Genomic DNA, 17812 nt, shown 5'->3' with positions numbered 1-17812 from the left:
ACACTGCTGCTGCTCGGTGTGCAATGACCCTGCAGCTTTCTTCCCAGATTCTCCTTTGAACGCTGCAATACCCCTTTAGCCATGATTTCCAGCCTGAAGTTTGTCTTTGCTATTTCAGATTCAGGTTACAAACAGAATAACAATTTCTAGGTGAATGGATTTTTCTGCACTCTCAAACAACCCATCTGTGAATCGGCCTCTGAACTGTAAACCATTTTACTAGTTATCATTCTATTTCACCCACAGATCTGTCTGGCCCAAAGCATTTCAGGAACAATCATCTCCTCTGTGCCATCTAATATAAACACAAGCCTTTCAGAAGCTCAGCGGGTTCCATTCCCACTTACCGTCACCGTTTTTGCTTTAACACCAACTTTTCCGCCAAGCTTGCACGTCTCCTCTATTTGTGACTGTTGAGATATGACACATTTCTGGGTGGTGACGATTTTCTCTTTTAGGACACACAGGATATCGTTCTTGTTCTCGTGCAGCTGCTGGATGAAGGGATGTTGCAAGTTTATTTTCCTGCAATGAAGAAGGAAGCAAATATTTTGGATTAATTATGGGGGTAAAATTATAGGTGTGCACAGGTTACATTAACACCTGAGGGGCCCAAAACAGCCCTCTGCCCCATATGAAGAAACCAGAGTTTCATGCTGCCTGCACCACAGGTAACCTGAAACCAGGGCTGTGGAGTCGGTAAGCCGCAGCTCCGACTCCAACTCCGATTTCGACTCCTGAATTTTATCAGGACCAACTCAGACTTCCGACTCCTGCTCCTTCATAAATGGCCGGTCATATACCAGGGGAGTTATTATCACACTGTCTCAGCAGCTTCTTCCTAATGTCCTACATGATCCTGGGGCGACTTCTGAGGGAATGAGGAAAGATATAAAGCAGATTCTCCTGTGTGTGCAGTGGATGCAGCCAGTCTCCAGCCTCCATGTCCTGAACTACTCACAACTAGACTAGAAGGAGCAAGTGGTCTTTTCCTGCTAACAATCTTCTTGGTTTCTAACTAAATATTCACCATACACACAGAAACACTGCTAATAATGCCAGATCCCTGTGATATAGAGGTCAGCCATAGCGATATAGGAGGGGTCACTGTGGGTGTGGGGGCACGCCATAGCACACACACAGCCTGCTGCAGCCATAGCACACACATACACAGCATGCTGCAGCCATAGTACATATACATACACAGCCTGCTGCAGCCATAGCACACACACACAGCCTGCTGCAGACATAGCACACACACAGCCTGCTGCAGCCACAGCACACACACAGCCTGCTGCAGCCACAGCACACACACAGCCTGCTGCAGCCATAACGTGCACACACACACTCACACACACACACACACACATACACAGCTGCAGCCATAGAGCACTAAAAAAAAACACCACATTGAGGACAGAGGCTACACTACTTATGTCTTCTCCTCCTCCTCCTCTATATTAGACAGGATATCTTCATATTACACTGCTGCTCATATACAGTCATCCAGCATCCAGGAAGAGACCAGCACAGATCTCCCCCCACACAATGGACTCTTCCAGCTCAGAAACAAACTGCCAAATAGTGACCGACAACTTTTCCTCGGCCCCCCCTTATCTAATAGGGCCAGTGTCCTATTAGAATGTTGCTCATAATATATATTGATGAGCCAAACTTATAAAATTCATATCAAAACTCAATTCTTAACTGTTCTATGATTTTTTTTAAAGCTGGAGTCGGATTCGGTACATTTTTTCCAACTCCGACTCCAGCCAAAACTAGCTCCGACTCAGACTCCACGACTGTGACTCCACAGCCCTGCCTGAAACAGGGAACAGACTCAGTCAATACCTCAAAATACACTGTTAAAAGAGTAAATCATAGTTTGAAACCCAGCAGGGAATGGGGATAACTCTGCTGGAACTACTGCCATAGAAGCCGTAGCAGGGCTCTCCGCATCAGGGGGCCCTGTGGCCTGCTCCTGCCTATCATGTAGGACACTATCTACTAGAGGGGATACTAAGGGAAATGCTTGCCATGGGGGACACTATCTATTGGTGGGATCCTAAGAGAGAAGCCTAACATGGGGGGACAATATTAGGGGGGATGCCTATCGGGTGACACTAGAGGAAATGTCTACCATGGGGGATACTAGGGAAGATACCAAAAGATGCTATCGGGGGACGCGTACAAGAAAGGGGCATAGCTAAAATATCCAGTACATGCACAAGTAGTAACTACTATATAGGGCACTGAAGATGTGGAGGATCACGATGGTGCTAAAGTATTTGTCTAGCAGATTCTGTGGAGATGAGTTTGCCTAGGAGAAGCCATTATGATGGCCCAGGTGGATGTAGAAGAAAAGGAAAAATGAGCAACTTCAATTAGAGAAGATGTCTCCTGTAATTCACTCAGAGAAGGCGTTCCCTGTGAGTCACTGGTTGTAACTGCACTGTAATCACTTGTACTTGTATTTGTCCCTTGTAAACAGGTACCGTTGGTTATTATTGGTCTTAGTTTACTGGATTTGGTGAGTAATAGTATTGCAGTAACATTAGTGGTCATGGTGTAGTGGTAATATTTGCCCCTTGTATACTGGTATTATTGGCAATATCAGTTTTGGTATACAGGATTTGGTCAGTAACAATATGGCAGTAATACATATGGTAACAACAATGGGGAGTTGTGCTTCTGGGGTAACTTGTCATCTGGGTGGTCCCCAGTGCTAGGCACCACCTTAATGACTTGTTACCATGATCCTGGCTGGTTTTAAAACTATTCTAATTCTTAGAAACTCACACTTTGTTGTAATAAGGGAGCCTGTCCCTGTCTCTTGCTGCCCATGGTTCAATCAGCATAGCACATCTGTTATGGGGTCCGGTTACTGATTCTGCATTGGGCTCTTGGAGCTTTAAGTTATACAACTGATTAAAGCAATATATATATTTGGAGATATTGACCAGGTCTCACCTCAATTACAAAGGAAAAGTTTGACCTTTCCATTCACTTTTACATCTAGCATGAGTTTGTATAGTTTGCAGATTTAGAAAACATAATTCTCTTAAGAAATATTCTGCATGATGCCATTATAAGGTATTACTTCATGGATTATTGAAAAATATAATATTTTGGAGGTGTAGAGGTCTCGCTTTCAGTTTACTGTGAGATATACTATATTCAGTTATAAACAACTACTAATATACTAATTCTTTAAAATTACAAGATAAACTAGCGAAGAATACAAAGGACTATGGCCCCCTCTGCTGGTAAGTAGTGTGTACTACACTATAACACATGCAAAATATTTTCTATAGATAATGGGTTGGATTGCTAACCAATGACTAAAGACTTTTATGGTAGAGTGGGAAAAAATAAAATAGGTAAATGAACTTGTATGACAGTTTATCAGGTTTTTTTTTTTAAATTAAAAATTCTGCTCCTTTCCCCATTCTGACTGGACAGCCCTTTACGGCCGCTTTACACCAAATGATTTTCGGCCGCACTTGGCTGATTATTATTTGGTGTAATAGGTTAAGTTAAGAGACCACAATCAGCTGACATGCACAATGATGGATGATCGTGTTCTTTCATTTTGAAAAATCTCGATCATGTCAGCGACATTCTGCTGCTCGTATAACTTTTATGGGCAGTCCGGATGATCTGAGGATCGTCTGGCCAGCGCCTCCCGCTGTTCTGTGCTTGCTTCCCTCATTATCGTGTCATGTAATATAGCCTTTAGACTTGCACTGGGAGTCCATCCAGGTCACACAGAGGTGGGAGTGAAAGCGCTAAGCATGTACTTTTCCCGTCTCTTTTTCCTAATCGGACGCAATTTGAACACTCACACATCAACCAAGAAAACCTTTAATATGGCTCCGTGTCAGTACACAAATAGCAGGGAAGGCCAGTGAGGACCATAGCATAAGCAGCTCTGCTGTATTTAACACAAACATTGGTGGCTGCAGAAAGTCCCAAAGTTGTATCAGAGTTACAGATATATATCTTTATTAGCACAATATATTATTGTTTTCTCCAGAATACCCCTTTAACCATGATGAATGCAATACAAACAGAAATGCAAGCAATATGAGACGCAGAATATGGGACAAAACAGCAGAGCAGGCCTCCTTCTGCTGCCATTTGGTGGACGCTTGGAATTGTGACGCCTTATTATAAAACAGATATTCAACTTGGGCTACATTCAAAGGACGTTTTGCTGATGTGTCCAAGGTATACATCAGGTAATCAGCAAAAATGTACGCTGACATATATTGCAGCATACTCCTAGTGGGCCAATTGAGTTAAACAGATTAAAAGTAATCTACAAGTGAGACTGTTTGGCTTATTTCCTGAGTGTAAACTCTATTGCTGCGTTTACACGGAGCGATAATTCGCCCGATCGTACGATGAACGATATCGAAAGAACAATGGTTTTTTTAGAACAATCAAACAGAACGATATATTGTACGGAAAAATCGTTTTGCGATCGCTTAAGCCTATCTTGCACATAGGTAAAATCGGTGAACGACTGTTTACACGGAACGATCTGCAAATTTTAGAACATGTTGTAAGATCAAAATGAAGGATTTCTCGCTTGTTGCTTGATCGTTCGCTGCGTTTACACGTACGATTATCGTTCAAATTCGATTGTTATCGTGCAAATTCGCACAATAATCATTCCGTGTAAACGCAGCATATCTGTGCATGATAAAAAAGTATAGGTGCACTGATGGTGGTAGTCCTGCCCCCAGTGCACCAATCTGTTCCGGCCACACAGAAACTTACCTTCATCCTCAGTGCCCTGTGCTCTATAGGGAGATAGCAGGTTAGAGACTTCTAACCTGATGATACTTTCCCTTTAAGTAACATTAAAATATACATCTATACCAACACAAGCAATATGGAATTCTGAATCACAAAAGCAAAGCTCTGACTGCTATTAACATACATAAAAGGAAAAGTAAGGCATTTGCTTTGTTAGAATGTTCACACAATACCACTCAGCTGCAGAAAATGTGCAGTGTTTCTGCACCAAAACAAATCAATGTATTTAAAATCAGATCTGCATTGTGTGAACATACCCTAAAGGAGTTTTCCAGGCAAATATATCCATGCTGTATATACCCCCCTGCAGTAAAACAAGAAAAGCCAGCATACTTACCGTCCCTGCTCCCCCACTGCTGCCACTAACAGATCTACCGGTCCTTGTGATGACAATCCTAAAGAAGAAACTACAGGAAAACAGGGACAGGAATGGAAGATCTGACAGCAGCAGCGGCAGGGGAGGTAAGTATACAGGAAGGCACATGCAGTGCTAATATATCAGACTACAAGACACCTTGGAGAGTACCATTAATGGTCGCACAGATGAAATGTACAGATCTCACACATTCAGTGGATGGTAACAATCTGCATTTCTCCAGCTGTACAATAGGTGCTACAAGGAAACAGCAACAAAAGAGCCACCCCCTTTATATTACTGCTAGTCATTACTGTGGGCTCATATAATCTCATCAAATATAAGGCTAGTCAGGATTAAATCCATCATCAGACACAGTTAAAATAGCAATTATTCAATCACTAAATGTCCAAAATCAGAGATGTTCGGCAGAGCAGTTGCAGGCGGCATATGGCTTGTGCCCACACAATGACAACAGACTAATATTTATGCTGGGCATATTTCCAGGACAGCAGTGTCCAAACATGTTACAAATTTACTATGACAAACATATTAGTAATGAATCACAGTATGAATTATGAAGAAGACAGATTTTAGATGTTACGAATGGAAAAATGTTTTGCAAAAAATGTTTTCTTTCAAATCGACTGGTGCCAGAGATTTGTAATTTACTTCTATTAAAAAATCTCAAGCCTTCCAGTACTTATCAGCAGCTGTATGTCCTGCAGGAAGTGGTGCATTCTTTCAATTCTGACACAGTCCTCTCTGCTGCCAGGAAATATATATAAGATGTAATCTGTAAATCTAGGTACTATTATAATCCAGACAGAGTTGCTGTAAAGAATACTCTCAGCCAATCCAAAAGAATTAGATGTTACCATCTTTATATATCTTAGGGTGTCCTGATCACACACCTTTTTATTAGTTTCTTCAAAGGCATTCTCATTCAAGAGATACATGGGTTCATAATTTGTCTGAAAATTCAGTTAACAATCAGATGGGTGTAAATGTACTTTAAATAAAAGGAGGAAATATCAGGTGATAGCCGGGATTCCCCTCTAAGAATTTTCGAACCTCCTGTGTCTACACTGCAGCCATTGCTCAGCCTCCCCCTCCCTGTGGAGTGACCTCTTCAAGGGTCACAGAATACGCAGAGTAATGTCATTAATACAGGTTCTGTCTATTGTGTATTTCCATGTGTTATCAAAACACGTAACTAAGGGTACAAACCCACACACCGTATACGCAGCTTATTTACTGCTGCGATACGCAGCAAATACTCAGCAAACACGCAACAAATACGCAGCAGATTAGATCTAAATAACTGGACACAGCATCAAATCTGCACCACCAAATCTGCTGCGTTTTTGCTGCGTATCTGCTGTGTATACGGTGTGTGGGTTTGTACCCTGAGGCTGGGTTCACACTGGGTTTTTGCTATCCATTTAAAGTATCTGTTTTATTGAAAAAAATTCATGCAAAAACAGATGCACCTGTATGCCATCCAGTAGGATCCATTATCAAAACAGATAATATACGTTCCGTGTAAAAGGAATCTCTTAGCTTCATATCGTGCTCCTCTGAGCTGCAAACATTGGAAAATAGCTGATAGGGAGATAAAACCAACGATAACTGTGCAGCAGCTATCAGCTGAAATCAAGATATAAAATCATGTATAAACTCTGCATAGGGAAAATTATTTTCTATTAAAAGTACATTAAAAGTTATATAGATGTGTCTATATAATGTATTACCATATCTGTGCGGTTCTGCCACACTTGTAGCTAATAGAAATCCAGGAAGTGAAGAAAACTATCCTCTGTGCCAATTCACATTGTCTTCTGCTCCTTCTGCTATCCCCCTTAGGAGACAAATATTCCATGCCTCTGTCTCACATTGTGTGTGTTTGCTGAGCACAGGCTGATGATGCAGACAGGAGGCAGGGCGTGATCTCACAGGAGGCTTGGCTGGATACCCCATCTCTGACCAGCCAAAAACTCTGCAGTGAAATTAGGACTATATTCACACACATTGGAGTGTCATTGCAGTACAGCAGCGTCTTTACAAAAATGATGCAGTAACACGCTAAATGACGCGTAAATTACGCTAAACGGCAGAGAGGATCAGAGCCGGCATTGCCAATCCCACCTGGACAAAAAACTAGGCATAAACAGTATATCCCATGTAAGATAGTATTGGATAAACTCCTTATTGTAGGGTTCAACTTCAAAGACAAAAGAAGCTCGATCATAATACGTGCGTGGAGATGAAAAGGAAAACAAATTAATTAAATTCAAGAAGTTCTTTACTTTATTCCAATTGATATCAATATTACAGGTAGAGAATACAGTGTGCTGTGTGGGTGGGAACACAATGAAATCATAAATTACTGCAAATAATTCAGTAACACAATAAAACTACAATGTGTGAACACAGCCTAGATCTTTTGCAACAGCTTTGGGCGGGGAATGGGCAGGGTGGAGGACTGTGATGAACAGCTGAGGGAAAGCATTGCATTCTGGAACCTGTAGTACTAAGTACAACTGCTCACAGTACAACCACAAAATACAGAATGAAGACCCCAAAAACAAATGGATTTTTGTAGTTTCTAAACTGGGTAAGACAGGTAAGCAATGCTAGATGCTTATGCAGCAGTTTTTTTTTTTTTTTTTAACCTCCACCTGGAGTTCCCCTTTACGCTTAAGTGCCATAAAGGTGGTGCTAAGCTGCAGTATGCACGCCTCCCTCTACCCACCCCACTCTGCAGTGCTTAGAAGGAAACATGATATAGAGTTGTCAGATTGCTTTTACTATATCCTTTCTTGTTTTTGTTTTTTTTAATGTGAACACAGTGTACATGTACAGTAGGAATATGTATTTTCCATTGTAATCAGTTACTAAATTTTTACTGGTGTAAAAAGGAGTAATATAAGAACTTTCCCGGCACTACAAACAGGGCATACTACAAGTTCCAGCTGCACTTCTCAGGACACTGAACAGACCTGTTACTTGTCCATACTCAGGCTCTTGCATACCTTCGGGTTGTGCTCAGCATAAAACAATTCATTTAATCAAAGTGTATACAGGTAACAGATGCGGCACTCACCCATTGTAGTTTAAGGCTATGTTCACACAACGTATCTTTTCGTAAAAGTACGGCCATTGTTGTAATCGGCAACAATGGCCGTAGTTTTCACGAAAAGATACGTTGCCTTACGATCTGTGGGATCCCGGACGGGATCTCTTGCAGCGCCGCAAACAACTGACATGTCAGTTTTCTGCGGCCACTCTTCATTGAATAGCGGTCGCAGAAAACCATGTCAGTGCACACTATGGAGCGAGCACTGACACAGTGTGCCTTGGGGGGTTCTGATGCGGGCGTGCACGGATGCCCATTCACTCCCCCCGCTGCAGCACACTGGCCCCCAAAACAAGCCGGAGCGGGGACACGGTAAAGAATGACCCAAGCCCGCAGGGTTTGATATACTTGCAGTGGGATGACAATCCCGCTGCGAGTATGTCAGCCCATTAAAATGAATGGGCAGGTATCCGTAGCGGATTTTGCTGTGAATTTGCAGCGAGAAATCCACTGCCTGGTGCATAAAACGGTCCGTTGTCCTTCCACAAGCCTCCACTCCGTGACCGAAACATGGATTAAAGGTCTGTTTTAAACTAACATGGGTGAGTGCTGCATCTGTTACCTGTACACACTGAAAAAAGAAGTGATGTGTTACTTCTTTTGAAGTAAATTTTAAGAATATGTGGGGTTACATCCTACAGAAAATATACTTCGAAGGGGTTCAAAAAGCAGTTGCAAATTTAAAAAATTATAATTTAAAATACATGGGTAGTCTAGTCACAACGCTCTGCCTGTCAGCGCACTCTGCGGGATGATTGACAGGCAGAGAAGCCAGTAATGGACCGGTTGTCTGTCATGAGCCGGGGGAATAAAAGTCATTTTTCCGCGGTATAAAGTTCCTGCTGCAGCCGCAGCTGTTACGTGCCGCGGCTGCTGCAGGAGCTTTATACTGTACATTGCTCCAGGGAACCATATCAACCCAATTGGGCCGATTGGTTCCCTTTAAATGAAAGTAGAAAGAATGTGCATGTATTTCAAGGGAAAACTACCCATGTATTTTAGATTATTATTTTTTTAATTTGCAACAGCTTTTTGAAGCCCATTTCAAGTATATTTTCTGTAGCATGTAACCCCACACTATATTCATAGAATTTACTGCAAAAGAAGTAACACATCACTTCTTTTTACAGTGTATACAGGTAACAGATGCAGCACTCACGGAGTCGAGGCTTGTGGACGGACAACGGACCGTTTCACGCACCGGGCAGTGGATTTCTCGCTGCGAGTTCACAGCAAAATCTGCTGTGGATACCTGCCCATTCACTTTAATGGGCTGACATACTCGCAGCAGGCTATGTGACAGACACTCGGTGCGTTACTGGCCTCTCTGCCTGTCAGTCATCCCGCAGAACGCGCTGACTGGCAGAGCGCTGTGACTAGACACCGCTGGGGAGCCACCCAGATGACTACTTCCCCGCCCATGTCTGTCACGAGCCACGGGAATAAAAGTCATTTTTCCCCGGTATAAAGCTCCTGGTACGTGCCGCGGCTTTATACATTGGTTCCCTTTAACACAGTGTGAACATATCCTGATAGGCTGGTACCCGATGCCCCCTACTCACCACTTCCTGATCCCCATCTAGACACAAGGTGAAGCCTGCTCAGCCAATCATGGCCTGAGACAGGTCACCACAACGGTAGGTTTGATCAGACTGTTGCTCCTGGTTAGAGTGTGAACTGCATCTGAGAAATGTGTTGGGGTTGTAATCTGTGTACAAGTGTGTATGAAGTTATTACATTAAGTGAAGCTTCCACATCCACATTTTCAAGCATGAAACGGAAGTTTTCTAAGAGGAGCACGTGTCTCCCGGAGAGCAGCGTACTAAATAAAAGATTATGACCAGGAACATGAAAAGACTTGCTAATGGCAAGAAAAATCTGCCAGGGAAAGATTTAGATCTTAGCTGCTCATGATGGTGTTAAGAATTCTTAATACGGATTTAACACCAAAAACTCTGCAAACACTTTACCCACAGCTGTATAAATAACCTCTAGGTTGTGCACACACTTCTCTTTACCTATCCATGATCATCAATCCACTGAAGGGTTCCATTGAAGGTAAGCTTAAAACATGATGTGAAGTGATCCTCACATGAATCCTTTATTCGGAAACCATTACTGGTTTTGCTCAAATAATGCACCAATGCACTGCCAGAGTAGCGGCAGCAGTCTGATCTGCTTTGCATCTGATAACTATAGTGTGAACACTAGGAATGGCTAGCCTCGCACTCCCTTATTAATGGCATAAGGATGAACAGTCATGGCAAAAAAAATTACACAAAACTGGCATCTCAAAATCCTTTACCATGCATGTGCTGAGGATAGCATGAATTGGAGAAAGTTACACTGACTTCAACAGCTTGTACGGTACCTCTGTATATGCTGTTACCTATGAATAATGCCCTCCCGCCTTTGATAGCCAACTTTTTTCCACACTTAGGGTATGTTCACACTTTGAGCGGAGAGGGCGGCAGCGGAGTAGCGTGCACTCTCCCATAGAGATGCTACGACACACTGAGGCTGAATTCCGCCTCTTTTACTCAGTGTGAACATACCCTTACAAAGTCGTGCCAGTTCAGTAGCATGAATGAGATGCAGCACGTCCTGTGACAGGTAAGTGTTCTGTCCATGACATGCGGCCAGCACTTGGGCCATCTGTCACAGGCTGCACATTGCTGTGTGTTTTAAGGGCCTAAGGGCCCTTTTTAGAAGGCCTCATCCCCAACCGTTTGTGGCCGCAAACAAGCGCTGATAAGTGAGATCGGTACTCACTTCCAGTGCCTGTACACAACATGATCAGCTGAGCAACCGAGCCATATGAAGATCGCTGTATTTTTCATGTTTCATTAAAGGGAAACTATCAGCAGATTGATCGAATTTAATAGATGAGCGAATCTCTTTGTTTAATCAGCAAGCGGCTTAACAGCTGTCTGCTTTTCAATTCAGTTCCGCTCCCTGACGTTCCACCCCGGGTGTCGGGAAAAGCTGGATCAAGGTTTTTCTGGCACAAAGGGAGGAGTGGCAAAGAGCTGTACAGAGTTGAAAGGCAGGCAGCTGCTTGCTGATCAAACTAAGCGATTCACTTTGTTTAGATGGGCAATTTGCCGCTACTAGTGATTATCAATGGACTGAGCCAACCGGGGATGGGCCAGATCAGCGCTCTGGGGGTGGGGCAATTGTCCAAACGGCCTTACCGCACGGAGCACTACATTAAAACCGCATGGGAATAGCGCTGAGGATGAAGGTACATTGCCGTGCATTGATTGGCTGAAGAGGGGAGCCGGGAATTTCAAACGGCTCCTCTTCAGCCAATCAATGTACTGAAGAGGGGATTCTGGGATTCCGACGACCTGCTACGCGGAGCAGGTAACGTATGCTCGTGGACGGGGCGGCGGCAATCGGAGCCCCGTCAGGGGCCGGGCTGCGGGCACGCGATCGCAAAACGATCGCAAAACGATTTTTCCGTATGGTATATCGTACCGTCTAAACGCTGATCGTTATGAAAAAAAATCCGTTAATCCGACATCATTAATCGTACGATCGGGCCAATTATCGTTCCATGTAAACGTAGCATTAGGGTCCATTTACACTGAACGGTTATCTGACGAGATTATCTGCCAAAGATTTAAAGCCAAAGACAGAAACAGACTATAAACAGAGATCAGGTCATAAAGGAAAGCCTGAGATTTCTCCTCTTTTCAAATCCATTCCTGGTTTTGGCTTCAGATCTTTGGCAGATAATCTGTCAGATAATCTTTCTGTGTAAACGCACCATAAGGGACCTTTAATAACACTTAGGAAGCCACTGCAGGTGTTTTGGGTTAATTATTCTAATTTTCTGAAATACTGACTTGGGTTTTTCTTGGCTGTAATCCATAATCATCAGGGTGTGTTTACACAGAAAGATTTATCTGACAGATTTTGGAAGCCAAAGCCAGGAATAGATTTGAATAGAGGATAGATCCCAGTCTTTCCTTTATGACCTGATCCCTGTTAATAGTCTGTTCCTGGTTTTGGCTTCAAAGATCTGTCAGATAAATCTGTCTGTGTAAACGCACCATAACAGAAATAAATGCTTGAAAAAGTTCACTCTGTATGTAATGACTCTTTGAATTGAAATACTGAAAAAAAAAAATTTTGGTTGAAATTTTAATTTATTGCAAACCACTGTAAATATGGGTTGCTGAGATTTTTAAATAGACGTAAATCACAAATCTATATAACTTTCTGTCACCAGTTGATTTTAAAAAAAAATTTCCGCTGGATAACCCCTTTAATTAAAAAAAAAAAGGGATCTGTTCTGGTTCTTTTTTTTTGTGTGTTTATAAAGGAAGTCAATGAAAAACTGGTCCAAACAGATGGCACACAGTTGCTTCGTGTTTTGCTTCAGTTTCTTCTTCATTAAGCAGATACATTAAACGCACTTCAAAAATGCAGTGTGCACTCAGCCCTATTAATTTGTGTGTTCCTGGAGGTCATACAGGTCATCTTTAAAGCTAATCTGTACTATCCAGCACCAGCCCAAACTGCCAATATAATTTTCTAGATATTCATTACAGACTTCTGGTCCCCAGGTCTACCTTTCTCCTGGGGCCAGTATTCTGGCTAACTCTTATTCTGATGGCGAGGTGTCATTGAGGCGGGGTCCAGAGCATCCGTGCCCTAGGCCTGCAGAACCTCTCTCCCAAACTTTCTTTTTTTTTTTTTTTGACACATCCTGCACTGCATGGAGGCGGGGGGAGAGGCGCTGCAGGCATAGGGCATGGATGCTCTAAGACACGCCTCAATGACACCCCGCCAACAGAATAAAAGTTAGCCAGAATACTAGCACCAGGTGAAAGGCAGTCCCAGGACCAGAAATGCTTTGATGAAGTCTAGAAAATTGTACCGGCGGTTTGGGGGGAGTGAAATTACAGATTTACTTTAATGTGAGGCCACGTTGGGCAGTAATGCTGTGGTGTTCACCTACAGTACCTGGCAACTCAAATGAGATTTGCAGTATTCACATATACCGTGTTTCCATTGCTGTGGATTTTCAGCAAGTGTAGACTAGCTTAAAGGAATCATTCACATTCCACTAAAAAGTAAACACTATTTGTACAATCATTATAATAATGAGGGTTTCCTACTTTTACTGTCAGTTGTAGAAGTCTTGCAAAAAAATCAAAGTGATGTTAATGTAACCCCTGGCAAAGAGCGGCAGCAGCTAGTGCAATCCTAATGGAGGGGAAACAAATAGCTTTGTAATTATTTGTTGACAAATACTAATCAGACGTTTCGGGACGCGCTCATTTACATGAGCCAGGAGCGCGGCTATTTATCTTCATTTAAGGAACGGGTGGAAAACCTCAGCCCTGATTAATTTTCAAACAGTGACAAGGAAATGAAAGAAGTGTTAGATGTGAAGCTAATTCAGGCCGTCACTTATAAACTAAATCAGCAATCAGCATCTGGGGAGCTGCAAGAAGCTCTATTAACCATTTAGGGTTATTCCCATCTTATAAACCAATGGCCTTATTGCTAGACTATTTCAACACTTTATGGGTATTTGATGTATTGACCTCCACACCAATTCTGAGAGTGAATCCCTGCTAGTCAGGAGCGCAATTTAAGTATGTTCCAATTCGATCCTTCGCCATTGGATTACCATGGGCTGTATTCATGTTTTCCTGGCCCCCAAGGTCGATACTCAGGTTGCACTCATCTCTCCTCCCAACCACTGGATGTGCTACACAACCCTGCTTGCAAGGTGCCTGTGGTGCTGCTTTGCTAAGCCTAACAAATATGTTTGACACATGGATTGGGAGATTTCCTGGCCCTTTTCTCTAAAACGCCTTTTAAGTCTAGGTTTACATATCAGAAAATAAAGGTAAAATATGGCCATAATTCTGAGATTAAAATACAGCTGTATTTTCAATGTAATAATGTGCTCCACTGAAGTCAATGGGTAAGTGGACAACAGTGCCCACACCGTATAGAATTACAGCTGTAATTGGTTATGACCGTCCAAATAATGAACTTGCTCATTCTTTACTACCTGTTTTTGCAAAATGCGCCCATTTTTTTCTGTCATCTGTAAATATATATTGTTTTCACTCAAAATTACAGCTTTCTGGTAACACACAAAAGGCTATGTTCACAAACCATCAAAATGATTTGAAAATGTTGCTATAAAATAACGGCCGTCATTTGCTGTGAAATGTCGAATGTCCAAGAAGAACAGACGTCACTTTTAACTAGTAGGAACATAGACTAAAGCCTTTAACCTTCAAAGAGAAGAAAATGGAACAAAAGCAAAAAACAGCTTGCTCAATTTTCAGCCTAACATTGTTCTAAACTTTGGGTTCTAGGCAGTGTCTCTAAGGGCGCTGCCTGCTTGGTGGCTACATTTACACATTGTATTTTGGTCTAATTTTTTTAAGCTGTAGAAATGCTGTTTATAACTCAAAAAAGGTCCAAAAAAACATCAGAAAAGCTGAACCTTTTTTTTGGGGGGGGGGGGGGGGGGAAATTATCACCCCACCTTAATCTATGTGCAGTTCTCTGCACCATCCACAAGCTTATATGCTCCACATTCATTATATAACTGAATAAAACTTGTCTTCATCCTCTTCCTGCACTACAAATCGCTTTATTACATCAGTGGACAAAGACACCTGGTGGGGGGTTGCTTCACAGCAGTTAGGGCCCTTCTCCCCAGTTGGGACATGGGGCCCAGCTGTTTTAAAGCCCCTAGGTGACACTGTCCGCCGCCGATGAAATAAAGTGAGAGTAAGGGTATGTGCACACTATGGAATCCGGGCAGAAAACTTGCCGCGGATTCCTCCACTTGCCACTTTGCCCGTGCCATAGACTCCATACTATGCACAGGCGGATTCCGCCTTTGGGTGGATGGCAGAATCCGTCTGTGCAGTCTATGGCATGGGCGGAGATGCATGTGGACGCAAGTGGCGGAATCTGCAGCGGGTTATCTGCCTGGATTCTGTAGTGTGCACATAACCTTAGAAGGATTACAATATGACTTTAAGGGTACAAACCCACTTGACGTATTTGCTGCGTGAATCAGTCTTAAAAATAAGCAGGCAAAACGCAGGTTGGCTTTATACAATTGTTCTGCGTTAAAATACGCAATTACGTATTTTTGAAGCGTGAAGCTTGTTGTTAGCAAAGCATCAGTTGTTAACCTGTGCGAAAAACGCATGTAGCTTCACGCTTCAAAAATACGCAATTGCGTATTTTAACGTAGAACAATTGTATAAAGCCAACCTGCGTTTTGCCTGCTTATTTTTAAGACTGATTCACGCAGCAAATACGTCAAGTGGGTTTGTACCCTAAAGAAGGCTTAAAAAAATCTATGTAGGAATACAGCCAAATCTGCAGATATGTCACACATTAAGTTTGCAAAGCATAGGATGAAATTACAATTGTAGATAACCCCCATGTAGAACACTGAATTCAGCCTAATGGAAATAAATTAACAATTCCTGATTCAATATAGAAACTGACATTAATCTGACACATGACTGTGGCGTATTTATTAGTGTTGCATGCCCAGCTAGAAAAAATTCTCCGGCTCAGCAGACTCTCTGTAAAGCTATGAGCACATCACAGCCCCTTTAATCTAGTAATCGGTGGGGATCTCAGCACTCGGACCCCCACTGGTACAGTCTTCTGATAGGACTCTTTGAAGAATTTTGTGCAGAATCGTACATATGTACTTTAGTTGTGTCTGTCTTTTCAAAGACAAAATTTTCCTCTTTCCACATCAATAAATACGTAAAAGTCCTAGTGTACTTTGTCCATTTTGAAAGCAACTTTTTTTAGGGACTTTCTCCTTTATATATCACCAAAAAAAGTACATGCAATTAAATGTTACACTGTAATTATCTCGTCTCACATGTTTTTTCCCTATCACATCTTCTTTGCTCTTTGACAGCCAGAGGTTTGAAGCTGTCACCCAAGAGCCACATTAGTTGCCAATGAGGAGCTTTTATCCAAAGTCCTGCACGGTAATTGTGACAATCAGACAGATCACTTTTCAGGACATTTTCAAACCACTTTGTGCTGAAAATATATCAGTAGCAATAAAAAGGTAAAAGAGGTGAAAGCTGCCCTCTAGTGGTACAAAATCATAGTCAGTCATAGGGAAAGATACTGAAAGTAAACATGAACTCTATGGCACTAATTTGCACAAAAAGAAACAAACAAGAAATAGCAATCACGCCCCATCTTTATTAGTGTTCTAGACTTTTAGATTCATTTATTATTTGCAATTAGAGATGAGCGAACCTGACGAAAGTTCAGGTTCACATGAACCCGAATCATTGGCAATTGAACTCTGCTGCCTGGAGAAGGTGGATGCAGCCCGAGGACTGCCTGGAAAACATGGATACAGCCATAATTTCTTTTGGCATTATATCCTTCCATTCAATAGGTGGCACAGCTATCCACATGGCGAGAGTGCCATTCAAATGCACCAAATTCGTCATATTTGGTGACAATATTACACATTGATATTATTATAGATATTATTGTTACATACACATTATGGCATTATTTGCTACAATGTGTTTATCCATTGTGTTTAGAGGTGGCCGCATTTTAGGTGTTAAAGGGAACCAATCACGAAAAAAACGTCCATAAAGCTAAGGAAACGTGCTGGTACATCAGCCAGCACGCTTCCTAAACATCCCCCTGTACCCCCCGTGATCCCCTCTATTAGTCAGTTTTCGTACTTTGATTAAGTCCCGCTCTGTATGTAAATCTCCGCCAAGTAGTCACGGTGGGCAGATTTAGTCATTGTCCTGGGCGGCTGGAAGCGCTTTAATCACGCCCACAGGGGCGTGATTGAAAGTCGTGTGTTCCACTTACGTCAGCCGGGGCCTGCGTTCCATGTCGGCAGCGTGCTGACGTCTTCAGGACGCTGCGCATGGGCAGTACGGAGGGAGATGAGGCCTACCAGTGGTAGGTGGTTATGGCAGTATATTTCTGCAGTATATTAAATAGTAGTAGCGTGTTTCAGAGCACTGCTCTGCTCTTTCCTCAGTAATGAGTTGCATTTTGCAACTCATTACTGAGGAAAGAGCTGAGCAGTGCTCTGAAACGCATATAAAGAGTTGCTACTACTATTGAATATATTGCAGAAATATACTGCCATAACCACCTACCACCGGTCCCACCATTTATTAGCTCACAGCATAGTGAATGCATACAAATACTCCTATGCTGACAGAGAACACGGGAGCAGCGCTTAAGGGTAAACACCCATCTGATGTCAGGAGAGACAACCGAGCACTGAGCATTCAGCTCCAAACCGGACAGTACTCTAAACAAGACCCTGTGCACACGACACGAGGAACACTGAACATGAGGAGAGCTCCTGACGACATCTTCAAGTAAATAACCCTCTGTCTGCTCCCACCAGTATGCGGCCGCAGACCTCATAGAATCAGAGTCTTCAGACCGGTGAGAGGTGGATTTCCACCGAATCTATT

At 42.6% G+C, this 17812-nt stretch overlaps 1 protein-coding gene across 1 annotated transcript in view; it reads right to left on the bottom strand.

The window, feature by feature from the left end:
• GSDME (gasdermin E) overlaps positions 1 to 17812 on the bottom strand; it is a 103260-nt gene that overhangs the window by 65304 nt on the left and 20144 nt on the right. Inside the window, exon 4 of the mRNA XM_069958775.1 lies at positions 348 to 525. Coding sequence (XP_069814876.1) covers positions 348 to 525 — 178 coding nt within the window. The remainder of the gene's footprint in view (positions 1 to 347; positions 526 to 17812) is intronic.

The sequence above is a fragment of the Dendropsophus ebraccatus genome, chromosome 2, assembly GCF_027789765.1.
Source record: "Dendropsophus ebraccatus isolate aDenEbr1 chromosome 2, aDenEbr1.pat, whole genome shotgun sequence".
In the NCBI taxonomy this organism is placed as follows: Eukaryota; Metazoa; Chordata; class Amphibia; order Anura; family Hylidae; genus Dendropsophus; species Dendropsophus ebraccatus.
Note: the sequence above shows the minus strand (reverse complement) of the source record. Positions and strands in the feature narration are given on the sequence as shown.